Source organism: Chaetodon trifascialis, chromosome 5, assembly GCF_039877785.1.
Source record: "Chaetodon trifascialis isolate fChaTrf1 chromosome 5, fChaTrf1.hap1, whole genome shotgun sequence".
NCBI lineage: Eukaryota > Metazoa > Chordata > Actinopteri > Chaetodontiformes > Chaetodontidae > Chaetodon > Chaetodon trifascialis.
The window spans coordinates 18,869,123-18,892,414 of record NC_092060.1 but is presented as its reverse complement, the minus strand read 5'-3'; the positions used below and the strand labels follow the sequence as shown (position 1 = coordinate 18,892,414).

The following is a 23,292-nucleotide window of genomic DNA, read 5'->3' as shown; positions in this document are numbered from 1 at the left end:
CATACGATGCCTCCATGCTGCTTTGTCGCCTCCATGCTGGTTTTTGTTTTGATGATGCATGCGGCGATGCAACACTGGTGGCTGGCGTTGCCAGATTGGGTGTTTTTCCGCTACATATTAAGGCCTGTTTACAGTGTGTTTAAGTTGGGTTTTTGCCTGGAAGTCTCTATAGAAATCCGGCACTCTATTGAACGAAGTTAAACTGAGAGCGTGCCGTTCACAGACACCAGAATGAACGAGTTCACAGTAACATTCATCAGGCAGTAATACAGTACGTTCAGTTCACGTTCACCCAAAATATGAACGAGTTCATGAACTATCGTTCAATGCATCGTTTTGCGCACATCTTGGCCTGTCTTGCAGCACACACACCAACTCTAGGATGTGGACATCAGAGGTTCAAATTCAAACAAAATCACACGATTGAACAATACGTGACTCCCAAAATGACCTTCTGCTGCAAAGTGACTGCCATTCAAACTCTGTGAGCACTGGTCCGGGTTCAGGACAGCTGTTAACCTTTTGCCGACACCAAAACCCTCACATCTTGAATCAATTCTGCGCTCATTCCGCGCCCATCAGCCTCTCCTGCCTCCTGTCCTGTTTTACTTTTTCCCTCTTCTTTCTAGTGCACCTCTGCCTGACTGGTCCCCATTCTGTCTGCCTGTCACTGCACCCCCCCCCCCCCCCCCCCCCCCCCCCTCTCAGACATGATCTTCTGAAACAGATGCAAGGATTCAGTCTGACAGCTTTATCTCTGATGCTGTCCACAGATTCTGGGATAGTTCCTGGAGATTTATGACACCCGAGCGGCACCTAGCTCTAAAACAGGGAAGAATGGCTTTAAGGATGCAGTAGAGTGAAAGAAAATGCAACTGGGGAACATTTATCATGGATGATATGTCAGACAGAGGGGATCATTGGAAATGCTTCACTGATAATGAACTGGAAGACTGCCTTTTTAAGCCAACAAAGTGTTCATTTGAACTTTTATATGCTAACCAGACTGACTTACATAACACTGAATAATCACCTTGGGTATTATCAGAGATGATCCAAGGATGGTAAATGTCAGTCTGTCCACCACTTTGTTCTGACTGAAATATCTCAACAGCTATTAGGTGGATTGCCATGAAATTTTGCACAGATATTCATGGTGCCCTGACTCATGACTTTTCATCTAGCGCCATCATCAGGTCCAAATTTCAGTCTGTCCAATACTGGTTTATGAACAAATGTAGGCAAGTTTAATGACAATCCTCATTAGCATCACTTGAACTGTGTGTATAGTACGAATTATCAATTGTTAGCATGCTAAAATACTAAACTAACAAGGTCAACATGGTAAACATTGTTCCTGCTAACCTTGACCTTTATAGCATCTGGCTTAAAGCACCACTCTGCCTCAGCAGAGCCTCACCGAGCTGCTACCATAGCTGTAGACTCTTGTTGATGTTTCTTGATCATCTGCCCTTTTGTTAAAATGTTGTAAACATAAAAAAATGGACTCAACAGATGGAGGGAGTAATGCTGTCATAAAAACTATACATCATCCGGCGATGGTGGAGGCAATAATTTTATACCATTATATGCCATTATCCCACTGCATTGATGTCCTCATCTTTGCCTGTAAGTGGACCCACAAATAACTTCAGAAATATTTCAAAGACAAACAACAGCAGCGGACTGTTCGATCTCACCGCTGCTCCAGTCAAAAGGTAAAGAGAGGCGAGATGAGACCTGATACACAGGATTAGGCAGCATTACAGCCATCTCCACGCAGCTGATTCATATTCTGCACACAGTGGGATCAGCTTCAGTGTGTACATAAACCTTGACAGGTCCTGGCTAATGACATAAAGCCCATTGTTTAATCAGCAGACATACATGTCTGAAGATTAAAACCCTCTAGGCTTCTGTCTGATGTGATTCTTTCCTTTTTCCATCAGTCCTAATACACACACGCTCACAACCTTAACAGCGAGCTGATTTAGTTTCCTCACACCTGGCAACACAATTCTAAGGGTCGGAAAACTGGCTGCAGCTTCTTCCACATTAGCTCTGTCTGCATGATCTGTTCCCTACTGTGAGATACAGTGTGAGAGCTCAGCAGCATAAGCCTTATTAGGGAGTGGCGTCGTTAAAAAGCCGCCAGCGAACATGCCTCGTCACAACCCCATCTGAACCACCGCTGGAGTGAGCACAAACTTAAGTGAGTGATAGTGAGATAAAGTGGGACGGCGCAAGATGGAAAGAGTGAAAAATCTGATCAACTGTCAAGTAGCGAGATGAATTCAGAGGAGAGCGGTGTTAAACGCCAAATCAAGAACTTCACAACACTGACAAAGCTCCAAGTCTCAAGTGCACAAGCCTTTAAGGGGGTATTATGTAAGTATGAAAAGAGGAGGCTCCTGGGAATGACATGAAAATCAGCTCAAAACTTGTACAATGGCAACAACGAGAAAAGAAAGCGTGTGCGTCCTTGGAGATGTCCATGTGAACAAGAGGGTAAAAACTTCTGCCGAAACAAACGGTGGCTGGCGTCAGTCTGGAACACATTATCAGACTGTTCATAACACAGCAGGCTTTTTTTGCTAATAAAGTGGTAGCACACACGAATAAAGGCTAGCTGATTGTTGTGCGAGAGGAAGGAAAGAAAAGGGAAGATTTTGTAGACGAGCAGAAGGCTCGAACAGCACAAACGATTTTAATGCAAAACGGCTTAAAACTATTTTTGTGTAACAGTTTTTGTGCCGTTGAATGGATAATAGTGATGTGCATTAGCTCCCAAGTAATCATGGCAATCTTCCCAAATACTCCAAAATCACGCCGTTCGCTCGTTTTCAAGAACATTATTCTGAACATCATTAAGCACGGCTACAGATTTAACAGTCCTACGCCAAATATTGCGATAAGGAGAGAGGCCTCCCAAGAAAGAAACGTCCTCCACATCATCAAGTTGGCGCGTCTTTTCTAAAACTGAAGAGAAGATAACTCCCTGAAGAGAACCCCAGGAGAACAGAGGCTGCATCGCTGCTGTGTGCGCTGACACACTGAAAGCTGATTCACACTGTGTTTGATCATATCTTTGGCACCGATACAATATGATGCAAACAAGGAGGAGAGGAATCCAGGTCACGCTCAAAACCCTTCAGAGATTTCTTACTTTGCACAAACTTCTCTCCCTTTTCTCTTATTCCTTGTCTGTGTTGTAGCCTATTGCATTATTGCTGAGCGCTTTCTTCCGCACAGTGCCTGTGTCTGTTTTGGTCAAAAGATCATTGGTTGTCACGCTAACGCTCACATCCTCTCTTCCTCTTCCCTCTGCCCTTTCAACCCCGCTCCTTCTCTTCTCCTTTGCTCTTTCCCTTTCCTTTGCTGCTCACTGCCTCCTCTTGTTTCCTAACATTTCCATCTTCCTTCTGCTCACTTGTCCTCCTCTCCTCTCCTCTCCTCTCCTCTCCTCTCCTCTCCTCTCCTCTCCTCTCCTCTCCTCTCCTCTCCTCTCCTCTCCTCTCCTCTCCTCAACATAAACTGCACATTAACGTGAACCCACTTAAAACATTACACTCCCCTCATCCATCACGTCAATAATTAAACTCGGCTTTTGACACTGACATCACACAGGAGAGTAGCCCTGAATGGATGCGAACAGGGCGGGAAAACATATAGGTTTTTTTTTTTCTAATTTGCTTAAGAGTCAGTAGAGCATGTTTTCTCCCCCATGCTATTGCTCCTCATTTCATTTTGATGAATAAGTGATGAGATTCTGCTGTTGTTGTTTGGCGGTGGCACAACATTGGTATGCAGACGGAGACAAAAGAAGACAGACTTTTTTTTCCCTCTGCGCGCTGTTGACGAACAATTTGTCTATACTTAATGAATCACGCAGCGATCATTTAATTTTGATTGGGTGAGCGGCGGCAGGAGTTGTGTTTCATGGACCTCGGAGTGACTCAGAGAAAATGGAGTCAGGCCCGGCGAAAAAGAAATGAACTGCAAAACAGAGTGATGGCGGCACCAAAGTGCATTTATCCTCTGTGGCCATTAATGTCAAATCTCGCGAAGAAATGATGGCGCTTATTAAGACTGAGTGCGTTAAGACAGAAAGTATGTGTGTGTTTGTGCATGCGCGAACGACGCAGGCAACACTAAGCATTAGTACTCGTTGGCTGGATTCACACACTACCTCCATTAAATCACAGCAGGAGCCCAAATGGAAGAGGTCAACAGTGATAAGACTGGCTGAGGTAGAATCTGCAGACAGGTAGGGGTTCACGCTATGGGACTCCAAGGTTGTCACTAAATTGAACCAGCTGAGCTGTGAGAAATTACCAGCTTGTGACAAGTCAAATAAAGTTTCCACTCTGAAGATATACGGCATGTGACAGATAATCTCATGTGCTTTGACTTGGGAGCATATATTTGCTGTATGGGTGGCACCAGTGTGAATTAAACTCTGGAGTGTTGAGAGAGCAATTCATCCTAAAAATTAGATTTGACACAGCGAAATACATGAGAGGCAAACCTAAATTTATCACAAAGCAAAGTGGAGACAATGACCTTGGAGAGGCACAAAATCTCAACTTCTGACACAATAAAAGCATTACATTAAGCTGTTAGCACCTTGAGAGGAGGGGATATTGTACAAGTGCTTTCGCAGTAGCTTTGCTCACAGTAGAGTGCTCATTCCAGTGTTTGAAGGTGTCTGAATTACATAACATTAAATGGCTTGAAAGTGGACGGTAGCTGAGAGCTACTCCAGCTCATCCTTTGTTCTTGAGTCAGATCGTCTGGGGGGGGGCGAGCATCAGCAAAGTGCGAGAGATCGCCGAGGCCCCAACTGGTGTTTTCATTCACAAAGCAGTGTTTTGCGCAACTCACCGGATCAAATGACGAGATCATTCGGCGCAACCTCATTTTATATACAGAGATTAAATATGAAATCAATTTTAAAGATTCATCGCAGCCATCATTATTGAATTCTGTCTTGTTTTTTGGCTTCTTCAATATTAACAGTCTGAAAACAGTGCTCCGACGCCGACCTTTGGTGAACCCACCATCTTGAGCTGAAATTCACTTTCAATGCTGAGATTAATCAATATTTGATATAGCTGGTGGAGCAACTTAAGGCATAGAGGGCTGATTTTATTCCGAGCACAACCGCAACCATGATCCAGCAGGAGTGAGGAGCATTTAGAAAAAAATGAAAGGCAGAAAGAAAGTGATGAGGGTTTGGTTTCTATCACCGTCCTCTTTCAGTCAGATATGTTAGGAGCGCGCCGTCAGAGCAGCCACCTATAGCAGAGGCAGCAAGCTGTACACAATCAATAAGAGTGACACACTTGGGTGTTAATGTGTCTCTCAGAGACAGAAAATTCATGCAGGCTAAGGCCTTAACCTAACCCTGAAAACCTTCTGTGCTGCCAGTTGTTCATAGGCCTGGAACCTGAAAGTGAAAGCATGGCTTCTTATGAGATTGTTTCTCAAGCTTGATGCATTGACAGTGCTGGATGAGGGACTGCAGCGGCTTTAACCACAATCCAGGGTAGCTTTAGTAGTGTGGCAGGGGAGCTAAGTTATGTCGAGCAGTCACCTTGGGCTCCAATCTGAAGCCAGTTTCCACCCAGTTGAAGCTCTACTCATTGAGAATCTATAGCAGCTCCCAGGCTGCCGTCCTGCAGCTGACCCTGACCTCTGACTACCACGATGATCAATCAGCAACAAACAAGACAACTTAATCTTATAGCTTTCACACTCATCGGACAACACACGGACACGTGACATACCTCCACCTGCTGACAGATCTGGATCAGCTTGGCCATTTGGTTCTCCAGTTCACTGTTCCTCTTCACAAGGTTGGTCAGGTTGTTCTCCAGGGTTTGCTGTTGGGAAGGAGAGGTGCGGGGACAAAGGGTGGAGGAGGAAGACCAGGAACAAGGACAGAAGACTGGACATTAGCATATTGTGTATAGCTGTCAGAGTGTTCATTAGTTATTATAATTTTGTGATGTGAAATTATGTTTTTTCATTGAACAGAAAGTGAAAAAGGATATCAATCCTTCTCTGAAGATAGAGGAACGGCTTCTGATGTATGCCATGTTCCATGTGGCTTTAGCATAACATTTTTGGAGACGTCTCATGCCCACTGAGTCCTGCCTCATACGTTCATATTCATACATTTTTACATTTATACCAAATGATTTTCAGTGTTAAAGACCTGCACTGTAAGGTTACGCCCAATCCTTGGTGCTATTCTAGTGTTTCCTCTCGTATATCTTACTGATGGTATCAACTAAAGCCATTTTATTACTTCACATGCATCTTTTTGGTTCGGCTGCAACAGAAATTATATATAGTTTGTGTGGACTGGATATATTACCACACTGTTTTACTTTTGCCTTCTGTTCTATATTGATGCCCGACTCAGTTCATTCTTTCTGTGATCGTGGCCTGAGGGTCACTTTATAACATCTGACAGTCATGCAAAAGAAGTTTCTTTATAAATCTGTGTCGTTAAGCATCCAGTTATTTAAAACAGTTCAGTAAATGGGTCCAAATGGTACGAAGGTCTGTGAGACAGAGGTTTCCTTCGTCCTGGTAAAAGAATGTTTCAGGGTGGAGAGCTTCAGCCAGAGTAGTCATGAAATTGTGCTAAAATATGTTAAAATAAGTATTTTTCTGACATGGAAGCTTCTTCGAATGCAGACACTTTCTGCACAATGTCACATACAGTATTGATGAAGCAATGATGAAAAAGAAAGAGACAGTACGACTGTTTAAAAGCAGTTTCAATGGTTTTCTGTGTTGACTTGCTCTTGAAAATTGTCAAAAATATCACCAGGTGCTAAAAATCTTCCAGTTATTTATAAAGCGGAGTAAATATCAGCATTACAAAGGCATGTCAAAACCTTGAAATCAGCATTTAAAACAAAATATATTATTTATTGCTGCCAGCAAGAAAAAAAATTAAAAAGTCAATCATAATGCAATTCATTGCTTAAAGGATGCTTATGAAGCAGTTTTATTTGTGCAATATGATGATTTTACTGCCTGACCCTGTCATACTTTAAGGCCACAAAAACAACCATATCATCCATGCAAAAATTAAGCCAATCAACCTCCACTGGCAATTTAATGATCAAACGCTCAATTACTATCCCTTAACTGTAACTGTTTGTCAAACGCAAAACAAAAGACACGCACACACACGTAAATAAACTCACTCAAACACATATACAGTACAAAAGATGGAAATGGAAAAAAGCAAATAGTGAGCTAGAAATAGAACTGCCGTTCAAAGGAAGCAAATCAACGATGGCGGCGACGACGACGAGCATCAAAACAACAGCAACAACAACCACAGCTGCAAAGTGAACAGCAGAACAAAGCAGCAGACAAGCGGCGGGTGTTTGAAGTTGCTCGACTCATGCAAGTGAAAGGGAGGTGGGCTGGACGAGCACCTGGCCACAACTCTGACTGTCTGACTGCACCTGTCTTCCTGCATGTCTGTCTGTCTGTCTGTCTGTCAGGCAGCCTGCCTTCTTTCCAATATCTCCTCTGCCTGTCGCTCAGCCTGATTCACTCTGTCTGCCTTTTGTCTCTTTGACTCTGCACCCTTTTAATTATTTATCTGCCTGCTTATCTCCCTCCTTGCATCCCTTCCTTATCCATCCAGGTGTCTACCTGTGTGCCCGTCTGCCTCTCTGCGTCCAAGCAGCAGGGATAGGGGAGGATGGGGGAGGAGGGGTGGGGGAGTTGGTAAAAGGCAGCCAGGGAACTCACCGCAGCGCTTGTCTTTGAAGCCTCCATTACCGCATCTGACACTCTGCCCGGGCTCACCTGATAAGCCTACGAACACACACATACACCCACATAAGTGCACACATAAACGCACACACAGACAGGCCTGGTCGCACAACGTCTGCCACCTAAACGCACACTGAAGAGTCACTGAAGAGTCACTGATAAAGTTGCCACACACACACTCTTCTTATGGTCTTATGCACATGGTCTTGAATGCATATGAGACAATGTGCGCTCATAGTTGTGTCCCTCAAGCCGGTGCTGGACTTGCATCACGGGAACCAGCTTTTGGTTGTGGTGTCGCAGCCCTGTGCGAGTGTGTTTTTGTATGAGGGAGTTTGAAGTGGAACATCAGTGAGAGGGGACAGATGGGTCATTAATTAGCAAGCTGGAGACGAGGATGATTAATACATCAGAACACAGCTGCGTCCCATGAGACTGCAGTGAAACAAACTCCGCTGTCCTCTACATACATGCATGCATGCATGCGACTGTGTGTGTGTTTCTGCCCGTCTTTGTGACTCAGTAGGTGTGTCTGCATAGAATATACGCTTCAGGACACATCTGAGCATGCATGTTGTCAGAGACGCACGCATGTCTCTATGTATGTCCATGACATCTGCTAACACTTCCTGTATGCCCTCCATATGTGACCACAAAAAGTCTGTCGTGTGTGTGTGCAGACAGGGTGCTGCCTGACTTGTGTCGGCACTCCTGTGGCTTCAGCCCAGCAGGCAGGATGAGGGGCAGAAAGAGAGAGAGAGAGAGAGAGGGAAGCAGAGGAACTGTCAACAACAAACTCATTTAAACACACAACAGACATCAAAGCCGGCGAGAGCCACTCAGAGATGGAGGGAGGGAGCGGCAGAGAAAAACATGGATAAAGGGAGGAATGGAGGCAGAAAAGGATGTGATGGGTGGGAGAAGGTGCCAGCAAGTGCTGGTGACATCCTGAGAGGCAAAACTAAATGTCAACCCAAACATAGATAACATTTCTATCATATGATGACTGTTGATGACCACTATCAGAGCGGCTACGGCAAATGTTTGGAACTCGCAGAGACATCAGTGTTTGTTTGCACCAGCTCGTAAATCCATCTCCATTTGTCCCTCCTTAGTACTTTGTAACTACAGGCTAGTTTCAAACTAGTGCTTTACTGAACCAGGTTGCACCATTAAAATTTCATGTCTAATAAAGATTATTGTTGGCAAGCTAATGATGCTATGATAACTAACTGTGGCGGCATCCAATCTCAAGCAATCAAACTATGTAAATAGAAAGTCAGTGTAGCATCATGAGCTTTTAGGGGGCCAAACACCGTATTAAACTAAACCTCCATTCCTTTGCAAATGCAGCTGATACACAAATACATGGACATACACGTGTTTCAGGATTAGTTTTATTCATGCAGTTTTAAATGAGTGGGGAATATCTGATCATGCTAACTGACACCATAATGTTTTGTCATTTGGGGTACAGAGGGTTATTTTTGTGAAATGTCATTTGAAATCTGCTATCACTGCTATAAAACAAACAGGGGCAGATATGACGACTATACTCTTATTTTAGTAATATACAAACATATGCCTACATATTACATCTTTCATGCATCAGTATAAATGTATAATTAGCAAGCTATTTATTAGTATTATCCATTGGTTATTTAATTATGCAACAGTTACACCTAGAAGTTAATGGCTGTAACAACTAACCTATATCTAAGAACTAGTTTGTGTGTGCAGCTTGCATAAATCTCCATTTAGTAAACACTTTATGTGTTATAAAGAAAGAGCTTACTGCTACCTGCAACCAAAAGTGTTACCTCCACTTTAGTGTTTTAACTTATTTTCAAGAATCTATTGATCGTTTCACCGACTGTAGGGCTTTTTGTTTACTGACATGGAAAGTAGAAATTCCTGAGATAAATACAAAAGGGACAATTATAAACAAAATAAACAGAGACGAGCGAAAGAAAGGTGGAAGACATGTTAGAGTGGATGGTGGAGGAAATAAAAGCCGAGGAGAAAGGAATGACGAATTGCATTTCAGTTGCTTGAGGCACACGACGGGGCTCACTGGGGTAGGCAGGGTTATTAGCATAAGGTAATATCATTCATTCACTGATTCAGCTTTGGACGTGGCATGTCATGAGAGTGAACAGAGAGAGTGTGACAGAGATGAAGGGGGTTGATGGGATGGAAATAGGCATGAGTCCCGTGCTGAGAGGGGCAGCTTGGCAGAGTCGCTCCAGTCTGGCCTGCCCTCTAATTCAGACTTCTGTCTCTTCTGCAGCTCTCTTCTCTCTTGTTATCTGTCTTTCTGTCATTCTCTACCTTTCTCTCTTTTCTACAGTGTGTCTCCTCTCCCTCTGTCCTGACTTTCTGTCTCCTCCTTTGCTCTGTGTCTCACTACTTCAGTCCTTATTCTGTCCGTCTCGGCACAGTTACAATTGCAGCTGCTGACAGCCCATCATCTCGGGTTAGATCAACACCCCCTCATATGACTTCATCGTGTTGAGGGACTCCTGGGTCTCATTCCTTTACAGATGATCCCATTTCTCTTTGAAACAAAAAAGGACAGATCCCTATTTATATTACAGTAGCTACAGAGACTGGAGAGAGGGATTGTGGGAGAAAAAAAAGATACCTTTCTTACAGGAGACTTGCGTATGATAAAAGCTTGACTCAATGCACATTCGACTTAAGTTTGAGACTGCTGTCACAGTTTAATCTCCAGCCAGCACTGTTCAGAGTCTGCAGCTGTAGTTCAATTCACATTACCTCTAAACCATGAAATTACGCAGAATTACATCACAAAAAAGAAGAAATAAAGTGATTTGTGTCTGAGGTGGCAATCCAAATACTCATGTTTCTGAGAAATCCAACAAGCTACTCGCTAATTTCTGTTGTGCTTCAGTACTAACTGTGACAGTAACTGTGACAAATTAACAGTTGGCAATTTCTGAAATCATATTACGGTAATCCAATTACAGTGTAATGTGTTACTCCCCAACCTGAGGCCTTGGCTGAGCTTATTGTTTCTTTGCTGCAGGAACATTAAAGGACCTTTGTCTGAGGTCAAATTCAAGTTCAAGAAAGTCCCCCCAAAAAAAAGGTAAGAGACGGTGACAGCAGAGAACTCGAGTGTTATGAAACTCCACATATCAGATGGAGCAGACCAGCTCCTGAACATTAAGAAGCGCTTGGCTATGGCGAGAAAATGCACACAGGGTTTTTATGCTGCACTGCATCAAATGCCTAATTAGATGACATTGTCCAGTAGCTGAATCTCTGGGTCGTTACGACGACGTAACAACAAAAATTCAACTGCCACCACAACAAAAATGGAACAGACTGCCCCGAGGCGAAGTATCCAACTTCAAAGTCTTTTTCTTTTAATTAATTCGGGATCCTCCCCCATGCACAAGAGAAACACAGAGACAGTAAGAGAAACAGAAATGAAAGTAAGAGAAAGAGGGGGAGATTAAACTCGAGAAACAGCAATAGAATAGAACAAGCTCACTTTACAGCTGTTGTTAACAAGAGGCTTTTCAGAGTCTGGACGTGTCAGTAACACAAGCCTTCTGGGAAACCGGGTTTTTGTCTGAGGATAATATTCCATAGGGCAGAGCTCTCGAGGCCAAAGAATTGTAGCGGGCTATAACAAATGAGGAGTCACGCTTGTCTCATAACCTGCTGGCTGGGGCCCAATAAATGAGACCAATAGGGATGCTTAACACCAGCTAAAATGTTAACTCCTTTGGTTTGTATCTCACTACCAAAAGCAGCCCGTTCATTTGACACACCACTCTGGGTCATTCAAGGCAAGAGTGTTCCACCGCTGCCAATTCAGAATAAAGTAATAAATATACGACAGAAATTTCAGCTGTGAATGAACCCCTGTGACCTTCAAACTATAAGCAACCACGTGAGCGTTCAAAGGATCTCCAAACAGTGGGGGTGCGGCGATAAACGGGGGCAGACAGCTGGAAGACGCCTGCTTTACAAGTCTTGTGGGGGAATTTAAATAATGTTGCTGGGAGAAAGCAGGAGAAGGAAGCAGGGAAGGGTACGGAAGGACACTTCTACCGCCAGTCAAACACTTTTAGGACTCGGCTTTATGAATCCCAACTGCCTTTTTCCCTTAAGGCTTATTATGAGAAAAAGCCATCTTAAATGGACAAAAATCCAACAGTAATTCAAGTTTTTAGCCACATGAGGGGATTAGGATCAAGACATATCTCTGTAGGTTTGAAAGGGAATAATGAATCGTCATGACTGCTGAACAGCAGCGAGGAGGCCAGACACAAGCTGGCATTTGATTTTGTTTATGAGACTCTTGGATATCCCTTGGGCCCATGTGTGCTTTTAGCTTCCCAATTATTTGTTTGGGTCAGGGACTGAGTGACCCAGGACTACTGAAAAAAAGACAAAAACACAGAGAGTAAGAGTGAATAAGAAAAGGCAAACAGAAATAGATGCTACATGAAGCAAAGCCAGATTACAGACACTTTCTACAGGCCTTTATTAGACAATTTCATATCAGATTACAGACGGATACTGTGATATTTGAATGTAAAGAGATGGAAACTTAATGCGGCGGATTAAGGGGGCCTGGACTGAGATGAAGTGGGGTTAGTAGAAAACAGTGATATGGTTGAATGGGCTTAAAGGATCTTTCTGTTTCATTTCAATCGGCCTACACTGGATTCTTGTCTGAACAGTGCAATTCAGTTCCATGGATTAACACTGAGACGCTTAAATAACACATATACCAGACGTCTGGCTGTTATCCAGTGTGACCAATATCTCTGCTTAATAGAGAGAGCAACTGTTTGTTCGCAGTTTTTCGAGCCAGCAGTGATCCACTAATTGCGTTGTCGTAATTGAGTACATCTTACAAATGAGCACGGAGAAACAGCAGACCAGTAAACAAAATTGGGGCTGAGAAATTAGGAAAACAAAAGTTCCTTTAATCAAATAAAATCATTTGTAGTTCTGAAAGAAACACTGCTGCTGCAAGTGTCACATCTGTTAACATTAATATACAGCAGTAAAATCATTAGCTTGGGTACATTAATTAATCTGTTCAGAGTCTGAGTTCTGCAACCGGAGAACTTTCTTTGTGTTTTGTTTTAAACACACTGTGCTACATTCACACTGGATGACAGATGTATTTTGTTGGTCCGACAAAAAAAACAATTACCTGTCACTTGATAATTATTCAAATCACAGTATCCAAGTGCACCACCCACTGCTTCTCTTGACAAACAGCCTCTAATAATCACATAATGTTAGTGGACGGAAACAAGCATTCACTTGTGTTTTCTTTTGCCGATTTCCTTGAAATTCGGTTAAAATTTGCATTACATCTGGATGGAACCTCGCTACAGTATAGTCATTTCTATCTGAGACTCATGGTTGTAGTGCCATAGCACATATATACAGTGTACAAACCCAGTGAAATCCGTTCAGAAAAGTAGTATGTTTGCGGCTAAAAACACACGTGACTGCTGTTATTGTGGCTTAAGACCACATTTAACTCTCTCTTTGGAAATTTCAAATCATTAGGAGATGGACAGCATTGAGGTCATACTCACACTTCATTATGAAATCTATGTGTATTGTGATCAACAAACAATCTGACACTGACACTTTTAAATTATGATCTATTAACCATTCTTCTAAGTGTTAATGATGACATAAATTCTGAAGACTTTAAGGAATCTTATACCGTATACATTTTCCAATTTATCCTTGTACACTGCACACACTTAAATTTGTTGACAATCTCATTTCTTACTGTAATTGAGCCAGTTTCATAATTCATGTGGTACTGATTTCAAATACCCTATGCAGTATACTGCATTTCCCATAGGAGCTCAATTAAGTCAAATGAAATGATAAAAAAAAGACTTGCTGTATGTGTTAATGCAAAAAATGCTTCGCAGTATGTTCAGTAACTTGTGTTCAAGAGCTACGATGTACAACGTGCATCAACAGCTCGTCAGACATGAAATGGAGAAGACGTAAAAGCCTAAATTTGATCCTACTGATGCAATAGATATCGTTTCTTTCCTATCTGTTTGAAGACCTTATTTGAGCTCTGTATCTGCCTTCAGTCCTCATCTCTTCATATTTGTTAAGTATTTGCATCCCACAGACACAAGAGCCAACAATATATTATGAACAGGTACTGTAAAATAGTTTCATCATCTGCGTTGTACGCCGTGCAGCTCCTAATACATCCTTGTCATCCACGTCCAGCCTTATCCACTGGAGATGACATCATTAGGTTGGTGCAAGGAATATTACTGCCTTCAAGACTCGAGCTGTAGCCAACCACTGTGACTCCTGACTATAGACATCATCATCATAGCGGCTTGGTTTGGCTGCTTTGTGCAGATAGAGGGATATGGCAGAGCATTGATAGAATAGCAACAGGGTACTGAATAAAACATCAGTATGTAGAGTTATTTATAGTGTGTTTATGTGCAGTACGGATAGTAAAGGCCAGACAAACAGAGAGTAGAGCTCTGTAGCTAACCTAAATCAGCTGAGGCAAGATGTTTCTGTTAATCTGAGAATGACATTTGATGTGCACAGCCTGTGGATCTGGAAAGATTGTAGGATACAAGTAAAATGAACATGGTCACAAACAACTGCTCACGATGCATCTTGCGTGTCTGGGCCTGATTTATTACTTGGTATGCTTTACATACAGATAACTGTCCAAACAATGACAGTGATGAATGAAATCAAGATATTTGCAGCAGAGGTACAATGTAGAAAGTCTGATACCACATCTGTGTTCATATTCAAAGGCTACACTTTGGTGCTCCTGATAATGTCTGGACTCACAATGAAACAGATGTGAACAAAACACAAGAAGAAGAAGAAACAGAGGCAGCAGATGCCTGCAGCGAGGGATGCAAGTAATGGTTATTTTTATTGTCTGATTATGATTATTTTCCTGATTACTTCATTAGTCCTTTAGTCTATAAAATGTCAGAAAATGGTCAATCAGTGTTTCCCAAAGCCCAAGATGATCCTCAAATGTCTTGTTTTGTCTACAAGCCAAATATATTCAGTTTACTCTCACAGATGAGCACAGAAACCAGCAAAAAAGTTGGAATCAGATTTTGACTTACCATCTAAAAAACCGAGGTGATTCATTTAATAGTTGACAACCAATTGATTAATCAACTAATCTTTACAGCCCTTAGCCCCACTGATTCTGGTCTTTGTGTTAAGATAGGCCTAACAAATCTCAGTGCTTCCTCCGCATTTAACTCACTGGTGTGAAATTTGCATTGATCTAATCTGCTAACTCTGGAGTAAAGTTGCAGATAAGTGAATTCGGAGAATTTGTTGCACATCTTAAAATGTGGGCTTTGATTCACGGCAGAGGAGCTGAATCAGTAGAGGGGCTGCCCGCCAAACAGATAATCCGGAGGACATCATCTGATGATGATGAAGATGGCGCCAGTGTTTCAGGCGTGCCGTCAGCCGCTCCGTATGCTGTGTGTATTTTTACTGTTTGTAACACTTGCTGCACTTAAAGTCAACTCTCTGCTGGTGTATGATCGCCAAACGTTGCTAGATCTGAGAACCTTCACTACAGGTCTGGTCAACTTAGATCATAATGGACACCGAACTCTACCTCCGTTCCTCTCGGATATACCGGCACACCCTTGCTGCACGTCAGCGCCACTCCCTCGGCGAAAACGCCACCGCAGGCGCGGTAAGCGTGGCGGCCGTTTGGTAAGGCTGAGGGTCGCGCTGATGCGTCCCGATCGTGTCGGATTTGGAGCGGTGCCTCGCCTCTGTATCTCCCGACGTTGGCTGGATCCTGTCGCGGCCTGTTTGGTACCGGTGGCCGGCCTGGATGACCTGTTCCTCCCCCGCGGCCCCTGCCCTCCTCATCCACGCTGGCGTGGAGCCGACCCAGGGAACCTGCAGCTTCTCCGCGGGGAGCGTCTGTCAGTGGCTCGCTCTGACCCACCGGCTCTAGCCAGGTTTGGCCTGGTTAATGCAAGATCGCTTGCTAATAAAACATTCATCCTGAAGGATTTCTTCACATCGCGTGATCTGGACTTCCTTTTTGTCACAGAGACGTGGCTGAGCCTTGGTGAGTCCAGTGTTTTCACAGAACTTTTACCTGCCGACTGTTGCTATTTTAATTCTCCACGGACATCTGGTCGAGGAGGAGGAATTGCAAGTGTCTTTAAAAGCCACTTCAAATGCAAACAAATATCGCTGTCATCGGCTCCCGCCAGCTTTGAATTAAGCCTGTTTGAGCTGGGATGTCCTCACACGGTGCTGTGTGCTGTCCTCTATCGACCTCCAAAATACAACAGGGATTTTATAACTGACTTTTCTGCGTTCCTGGCTGATATCATGCCGAAATATGACAGAGTTTTGATCGCTGGTGACTGCAATATTCATGTGTGCTGCCCGGAAAACCCCCTGGCGAGGGATTTCTTAAATCTCATTGACTCTTTTAATCTCGTACAAACTGTATTGGGCCCTACACATGTACAGGGACACACACTTGATCTTGTTTTGTCATTTGGTTTGCCTGTCTATAATCTGGAAGTCTGTGAAGCGTATTTCTCTGATCATATGCCTGTACTTTTTGAAGCCGCAGTGTGTTTTAACTCTGTTAAACCTCCCGCTGCTGTTCGCAGCTGCCGGGTTATTAACCCTTCCACTGCCGCTCACTTCTCGTCTGCTTTCAGTCAGATCTGCGCCACTACTGATCCTGGACACCTTGACACAGAGGCTCTTTGCTCTCAGTTTTTTCACTCTTGCCAGTCTGCCATCGACTCTGCCGCCCCATTAAAGAGCAGGCAGCGTAAAGTTAAACCTGAGCCGTGGTTGAATGAAACAACCCGCAGTGTCAGACAGGAGTGTCGCAGAGCTGAGCGTAAATGGAAAAAAGATAAACTAGAGGTGTCTTTTCAAATATTGAGGGATTGTTGGCGTCGTTATCAATCCTCTGTGAAAGAGGCAAAAAGGAAATATTTTTCTGACATTATTGTCTCTAACTGTCACAAACCTCGTGTGTTGTTCAAAGTAATCAACTCTACCCTGAATGCATCACAGACTGTGGGAGCTGAGCCCTCTTCCCCTGTGTGTGAAAACTTTCTGCGATTTTTTATTCATAAAGTCTCTTCTACCAGAGCACTTATTTCACCTTCAGCCTCTGACCCCTCAGTGTTTCTCCCCTGTTCTGCTGTCTTTGACTCATTTGAGCCTGTGACCCTGACGTTTGTGCAAGAGATTGTGGGGGGTTTAAAACCATCGGGTTCGCCCAATGATCCTGTTCCTCCTCAACTTTTTAAAGAGGTTTTCCCCACTCTCGGGCCTTACTTACTCAGTATTATTAACAGCAGTCTGTCATCAGGGGTGGTTCCTGTTCAGTTTAAACATGCAGTTGTGCAGCCACTGATTAAAAAACCTGGACTGGATCCCACTGTTATGGCTAACTTTAGGCCCATTTCCAAACTGCCTTTCATATCAAAGATCTTAGAGAAGATTGTCTATTCTCAGCTTTTTGACTTTTTTAATGACCACAACATTCTTGAAATTTTCCAATCTGGTTTTAAAACATTGCACAGCACAGAATCAGCACTCTTAAGGGTTTTTAATGACATCTTTTTAGCTACTGATTCTGGTCACTCAGTTATTCTTGTCCTTTTAGATTTAACTGCTGCTTTCGACACAGTGGACCATGATATCCTAATTGCTCGCCTGGAGCAGTGGGTGGGCATCAGGGGTCAGGCGCTGGCTTGGTTCAGGTCCTACCTATCACACCGGTCATTCTGTGTCGGCCTTGGTGACTCTGTGTCCTCCACTGCTCTTCTCTCTTGCGGGGTTCCACAAGGCTCAGTGTTGGGCCCACTTTTATTTTCTTTATACCTTCTTCCACTTGGGTCCATTCTCAGGAAGCACGGCATTTTATTTCATTGTTATGCGGATGACAGCCAGATTTATGTCCCCCTTAAAAAGACTGACTCTTCTGCACTTAAGCCACTTCTAAATTGTCTGGATGACGTCAAAGCTTGGATGGCTCGAAACTTTTTAAATTTTAATGAGAACAAGACGGAAGTGATTGTCTTTGGTGGCACTTCCGTGACCTCCCCAGTCGACCTGGGTTCCCTGGCGCAGTTCGCCAAACCCACTGTTAATAATCTGGGGGTAAAAGTGGACGCGGAACTAAAGTTCGACAGCCAGATTAAAGCTGTGGTAAAAACCAGCTTCTTCCAGCTAAGACAACTTGCTAAAATTAAACCCTTTCTGCACAGACAGCACTTTGAAACAGTAATACATGCCTTTGTAACCACTCGGCTTGATTACTGCAATGCACTTTACATGGGGGTCAGCGGGTCCTCCATTGCACGTCTGCAACTAGTGCAGAATGCAGCTGCACGTCTCTTAACTGGCACTCGAAAGTCTGAGCACATTACACCGATTTTAGCTTCACTTCACTGGCTACCCGTCCATTTTAGAATTCATTTTAAAATTCTTTTATTTGCTTTTAAAGCCCAAAATGGCCTTGCCCCAGTGTACCTCTCTGAGCTTCTGCACCCTTACGCACCTACTCGATTCCTCAGGTCAGCTGACCAGCTGCTCCTGAGGGTTCCCAAAACAAGGCGGAAGCTCAGAGGGGACCGAGCGTTTGCTACTGCTGCCCCTAAGCTTTGGAATGAACTGCCGTTGCACATCAGGCAGTCCTCTTCCGTGGCCACTTTTAAATCTCTTCTTAAAACGCACCTCTTTTCCTTGGCTTTTAACACCACCTAGACTGTTTATTTTATGTGCACAGGTTTTTTACCCTTTATTTATTACGTTTTCTGTTTCAATGTCTATTTTATTGTTTATTTTATTGTTTGTTTGTTTTTTAATGTACAGCACTTTGGAAACCTTGAGTTTATTTAAACTGTGCTTTATAAATAAAGATGGATTGGATTGGATTGGAAATCTCTAGAGTCAACGAGCATCTCCACTATAGAGTCCTTCAGTGACACAGTCCTGCTGCCTCCAAAGACACGCACCTTTACCTCTGACCTCCCCATGAAACTGAAGAGTGAATATCCTATGGAGGTTTTCTTTCTTTCTGTCTTTCTAACAGAAGTAAACAGTCTTGGCACTACATGTGCAGTGGAGCTCAGCTCCCAGAGCATTACCTACAAAAACCTGGCTTGTTACGTCTGCAAAGCCAAACAGTATTTGACAGAACATTGTTATGCTTTTGACAATCTCACATACCCCACATGATTCCGACATTTCCATTTTTTAATGTTTTTTTTTTTTTAGGACATGGAAACAAGCCTTTGGGAAAAATTTTGCTAATTTGTAATATGTTTTATTAATGTGCACAGCTTCCTATCAAATAAATAAATAAGCCATGCACTGTAGATATTTTGGAAATACACTATTTGGAGTTAGAATAGATGCCATGTGTGACAGTAAGGACACAGCCCAGCTCATTAGGCAGGATTTCCAGGGCTCGTTACGAACCACCTGTCCTCTGCGTTCACCTCCCACGGCACAAGCTCCGAATGGCAGCCTGCAGCATGATGGGCTTCGCTCTCCTGTCCTCCTGCTGATTGGTTTCTGCTGCAAATGAATTCTACATTCACAAACTAATTTGGCCAAAACGCCAGCTCCGGCATTAAAAAAAACAGACGATGTACAGGAAGAAACAAAGAAAGACAGAAAGAGGGCCCAACAGAAGGTGAGAGACACACAGACAGACAGACAGACAGACAGACAGACAGACAGACAGACAGACAGACAGACAGACAGACAGACAGACAGACAGTGCACAGCCACATTTCATTGGCTGTAATACAATTATCTAGCTGGCGGCTCGTTGGTATATTCATATGACATGGTTATTCATTTTGCCTTATTTTCTAAAATGCAATAACACAGAGAGAGCAGTGTGGTGGGTCTGAGTCATTCTGACTGATGGAAACCCAGAGGCCATTGCTTGGCTCTGTGTTTCTAAAACCCTCTGAGTCACGGCTACAATGAAAAATATTCAGCAAAATACCAACATCTTTTCAGCAAAGTACTGCTATGAATTCCTACCAATTATGTCACCAGAAGAGTGGACATACACGGTGGACATACAGAGCAGAGAAGACCTCATGCATTCATTTAGACAATTTTCAATCCTTTGCCCTGCAATGAGTTCCTTAGACACATGTTGAGCTGCAAACATGGTACGAACTAAAATCAAATGAGATGCCTGATGCACGCAATAGGCACCCTGATTGGGTGCAGAGACTGCAGAAAATCCCAAGATGAAATATGAAGGTTTTGTATGTTTTGTATTTGTACATAATACGGATGTGTGTGCAAGCATAAGACGACCTCACGTTGGCTTTTGCTCACTGGGATCAGAAATTTCAATGGCAACTTCAGCTTTTGCCGTTCTACACTGGCTGCATGAATCACACACCGACATCTTTTACTTTAATAGCTACCATCAGGACGTGCTTCGGATTAAATACTATAATCCTATTTGATTTCCACTCAGCGTTGTGCAAGTTACCACAGAGGTGAGATAAGCACGGCCGTCGGTGGTGCCAGGTTCAGCTGATCCAGAAGGAATGCTTTGCTGAAACCTAGGTGTTGTTCTCACTTAAACCTCCCCTTAAGCCCTTAAGCATCACCCGACAAGACGAAGAGAGAAAAAAAAGAAGTCACATTTATGTGGAGGTGACAAATGTCGACTGGAGGCTTTGTCTTGTTCCAAGGTGACACGAATCTGTGGCCAATGATAGAGGCAAGGTGTGGATTTTTACCATCTCAGACTCAGTTTTTATTAACAAACATAAGTTCATTATCACCCTCGCTTAGTTCAGAATTTTAAAGTGGAGAGATGTTGAAAAGATGCCACAAAAAGCCATTGGCACATTTTGGGAAACCTGAACTGAAACATATTAAAGCTTTTAATACCAAAGCTGTTATAATATTTATCACATACTGTGAACAGTTTGTGTCACCTTGGGTTAACAGCTAGCTTGGCGCTCTCTGGTTTGTCACCTTCACATTATGTTTGCCGTCTCTCATCAGATTTTATCTTTGAGGAAAACAAAGTTATTGACAGCCATTGGGAAAGACTGATAGAGAACAGTTGGTGTTTTATTCCCTAAAGATACTGATTCAGAGCTGCGTACAGTTTGCCTGTGAAAACCCAATGAAGAACTGACATGACAGTTGTGAAGTTTTCATCGCAGCCCCACAGCTTTGAGAGTCCTTGATGGTGTTTTGCCACATCACTCGTGGTGCACCAGCAACACAGCGGATAATCTCACTTCCAACAAATGGACCGCAGCACATTTGCGCTTGTGGAAAATTCATGTGCACTCTACAAACACTGGATATGCAGGTCTTTCTGGTTGACCTGGTCTGTGCTCCTCAAATCCACTTTCCCCTCTGATAGAAGGCTCCCAGAAGGAGGCCACTAATTCAGGCTCAAGATGTGATTTTCTAGGAATCGTATCACCATCCTCATCATCATAATCTTGCATCTCACACCGTGACTGTCACCTTCTCTCTCTGTTTCACTGTTTCCCCTGCCCTTTCCATATTGCAATTTAATTAGCGGGAACTTGACTTGTTATTGTTCCTCGTAGGCACGTTCCTCTTGGTTATATCCCATAATCCTCCAAAACATTTGATGCTGATAATGACCTAAAATAGCTTGTCCGAAATCCAACATGTCCTCATACCTAAACGACTGAATCGGTTGATTCCCAATGACATGACCCAAAATGACATATATGATCGTACCGGAGATAGGTGTACCGCATCTTTGCAATCACATGGTTAATGCTTTGAAAAGGCCACGATTTCCTTAGGTTTATGCACCAAAACCAATGGTTAGGTTTACGAAAAGATCATGATTTGGAGTATAAACACTGCTGTTACGTATGTTGTGTAACTTAAGTATGTTACCCAAGTTTAAAAAAAATCAACGCTGACACAGTTTCACACAGTTTCGGTTTCACACGGGACACGTTCTGCAGTCTCCTGAGTCCTGTTTGAAAATACAATTCACTGATTATTTCTTGGACGTCCTTTTAACACTTAAGTTTTTGTATGGATCGAACAAAACAAAATATAACCTGTTATTACACTATGTAGGTATTTGCAATCAGATTTTGTTACTTATGAGCAAAGGTAGGCTAGCTGTTTCCCCATGTTTCATCATTATGCTAAGCTATGCTAACTGTCTGCTAGCTCCAGAAACATATTTACCACAGCGGCGTGAGAGCGATATTCTCGCCTAACCCTCAGTGAGTGAATAAGCATATTTCCCAAAAATGTAAAACTGCTGCTTTAAATGGCGTCCTGCTGATTAAATCTCTGCTTTTCTCACCTTTGTTTGCCTCATTGTTACTCTAGATATGAATATCAAGTAAATATCTCAAAGGTGGAACACACAAGCAACAACAACAACAAACGAATGAAGTACCAAAGTACATCTCCCATAGTAAAAAAGCAAAAACAAACCAACAATATGAAGTCCACCTTTTTCCTGTTAAATTGACTGTGTTGACAGCGGAGCCTCACCTGTGGGTTTGCTGGAGGCAGGTTTGGTAGAAGCGACGGCTTGTCATTCAAACCTTCAGCAATGATGAGTGAATCACTCAGAATGTCGACATCATGGAATCCCAATAGCTTCTCTTTCTCTTTCTCACCTCCACTATTTGCTTCTATTTCCCTGCCACTTGTGATCTCTCGTTCCTGCTCTACTTCGGTGTCAGCTGTCGCCCCTACTTGTTTCTTCCTCAACCCTGACCTTCATCTTCTTGTCCTCCACTTCGTCGTTCTGACTGTAAAAACTAAACAGCTGTGACAATAAGGGTCCTGTCTTTTAGATTCCCTGTCAGTTTGGATTTAACATGCTGGGACAGTTGCCTAAAAGTACAGAGTAGACGTAACAGAACAGCTCTGGCTACCGTTGCAAATACCAGCTCCACATGAAGTGACGTGCTTTATCTTATCTTTAAAAATTGAAGGTCTAGAAATGAATCTCCTCTCTCTTTGGACTCTCATCATCTTGAAGCCTGATGCTGCTGTACACATCATCTTTTAAAACCTTCCGCCACATAACAGGAACAATAATCTGGTGTGATTGACACTTTCCAGGCTAAAAGCTTTACACTTGTCAGCTTCAACTAAAACCTCCAGAGAAGTTCATCTGAGCTCATGGACTACGGAAATGGAGGTTGGCTCTGCGAGAGTGTGATAAGGTTATGAGCAACACGGTTAGTTGAATTCTTTTGGGGTGAGAGGGTTGAGAGGCAGCAAACGGCTCTTTTTTGCAAGCATATGAGACTGATGCTAGCAGCAGGAGGGCAAACGCGCTTAAAAAAAACAGAGGTGCACATGTCATCATGTGTCAAAATTTCACTTGAGGCGCTGCCGCCTGCTCACGGGCATCTCAATGCAAAATAATGT

At 43.1% G+C, this 23,292-nt stretch overlaps 1 protein-coding gene across 3 annotated transcripts in view; it reads right to left on the bottom strand.

The window, feature by feature from the left end:
* mid2 (midline 2) overlaps window positions 1-23,292 on the bottom strand; it is a 147,391-nt gene that overhangs the window by 38,338 nt on the left and 85,761 nt on the right. For 2 of the 3 annotated variants that reach the window (XM_070962633.1, XM_070962632.1), the window contains exons 3-4: window positions 7,786-7,851; window positions 5,790-5,885 (exon numbers count right to left, since the gene is read on the bottom strand). In XM_070962633.1, the coding sequence (XP_070818734.1) occupies window positions 5,790-5,885; window positions 7,786-7,851 (162 nt within the window). The remainder of the gene's footprint in view (window positions 1-5,789; window positions 5,886-7,785; window positions 7,852-23,292) is intronic. The other variant, XM_070962634.1, reaches the window with a different exon arrangement.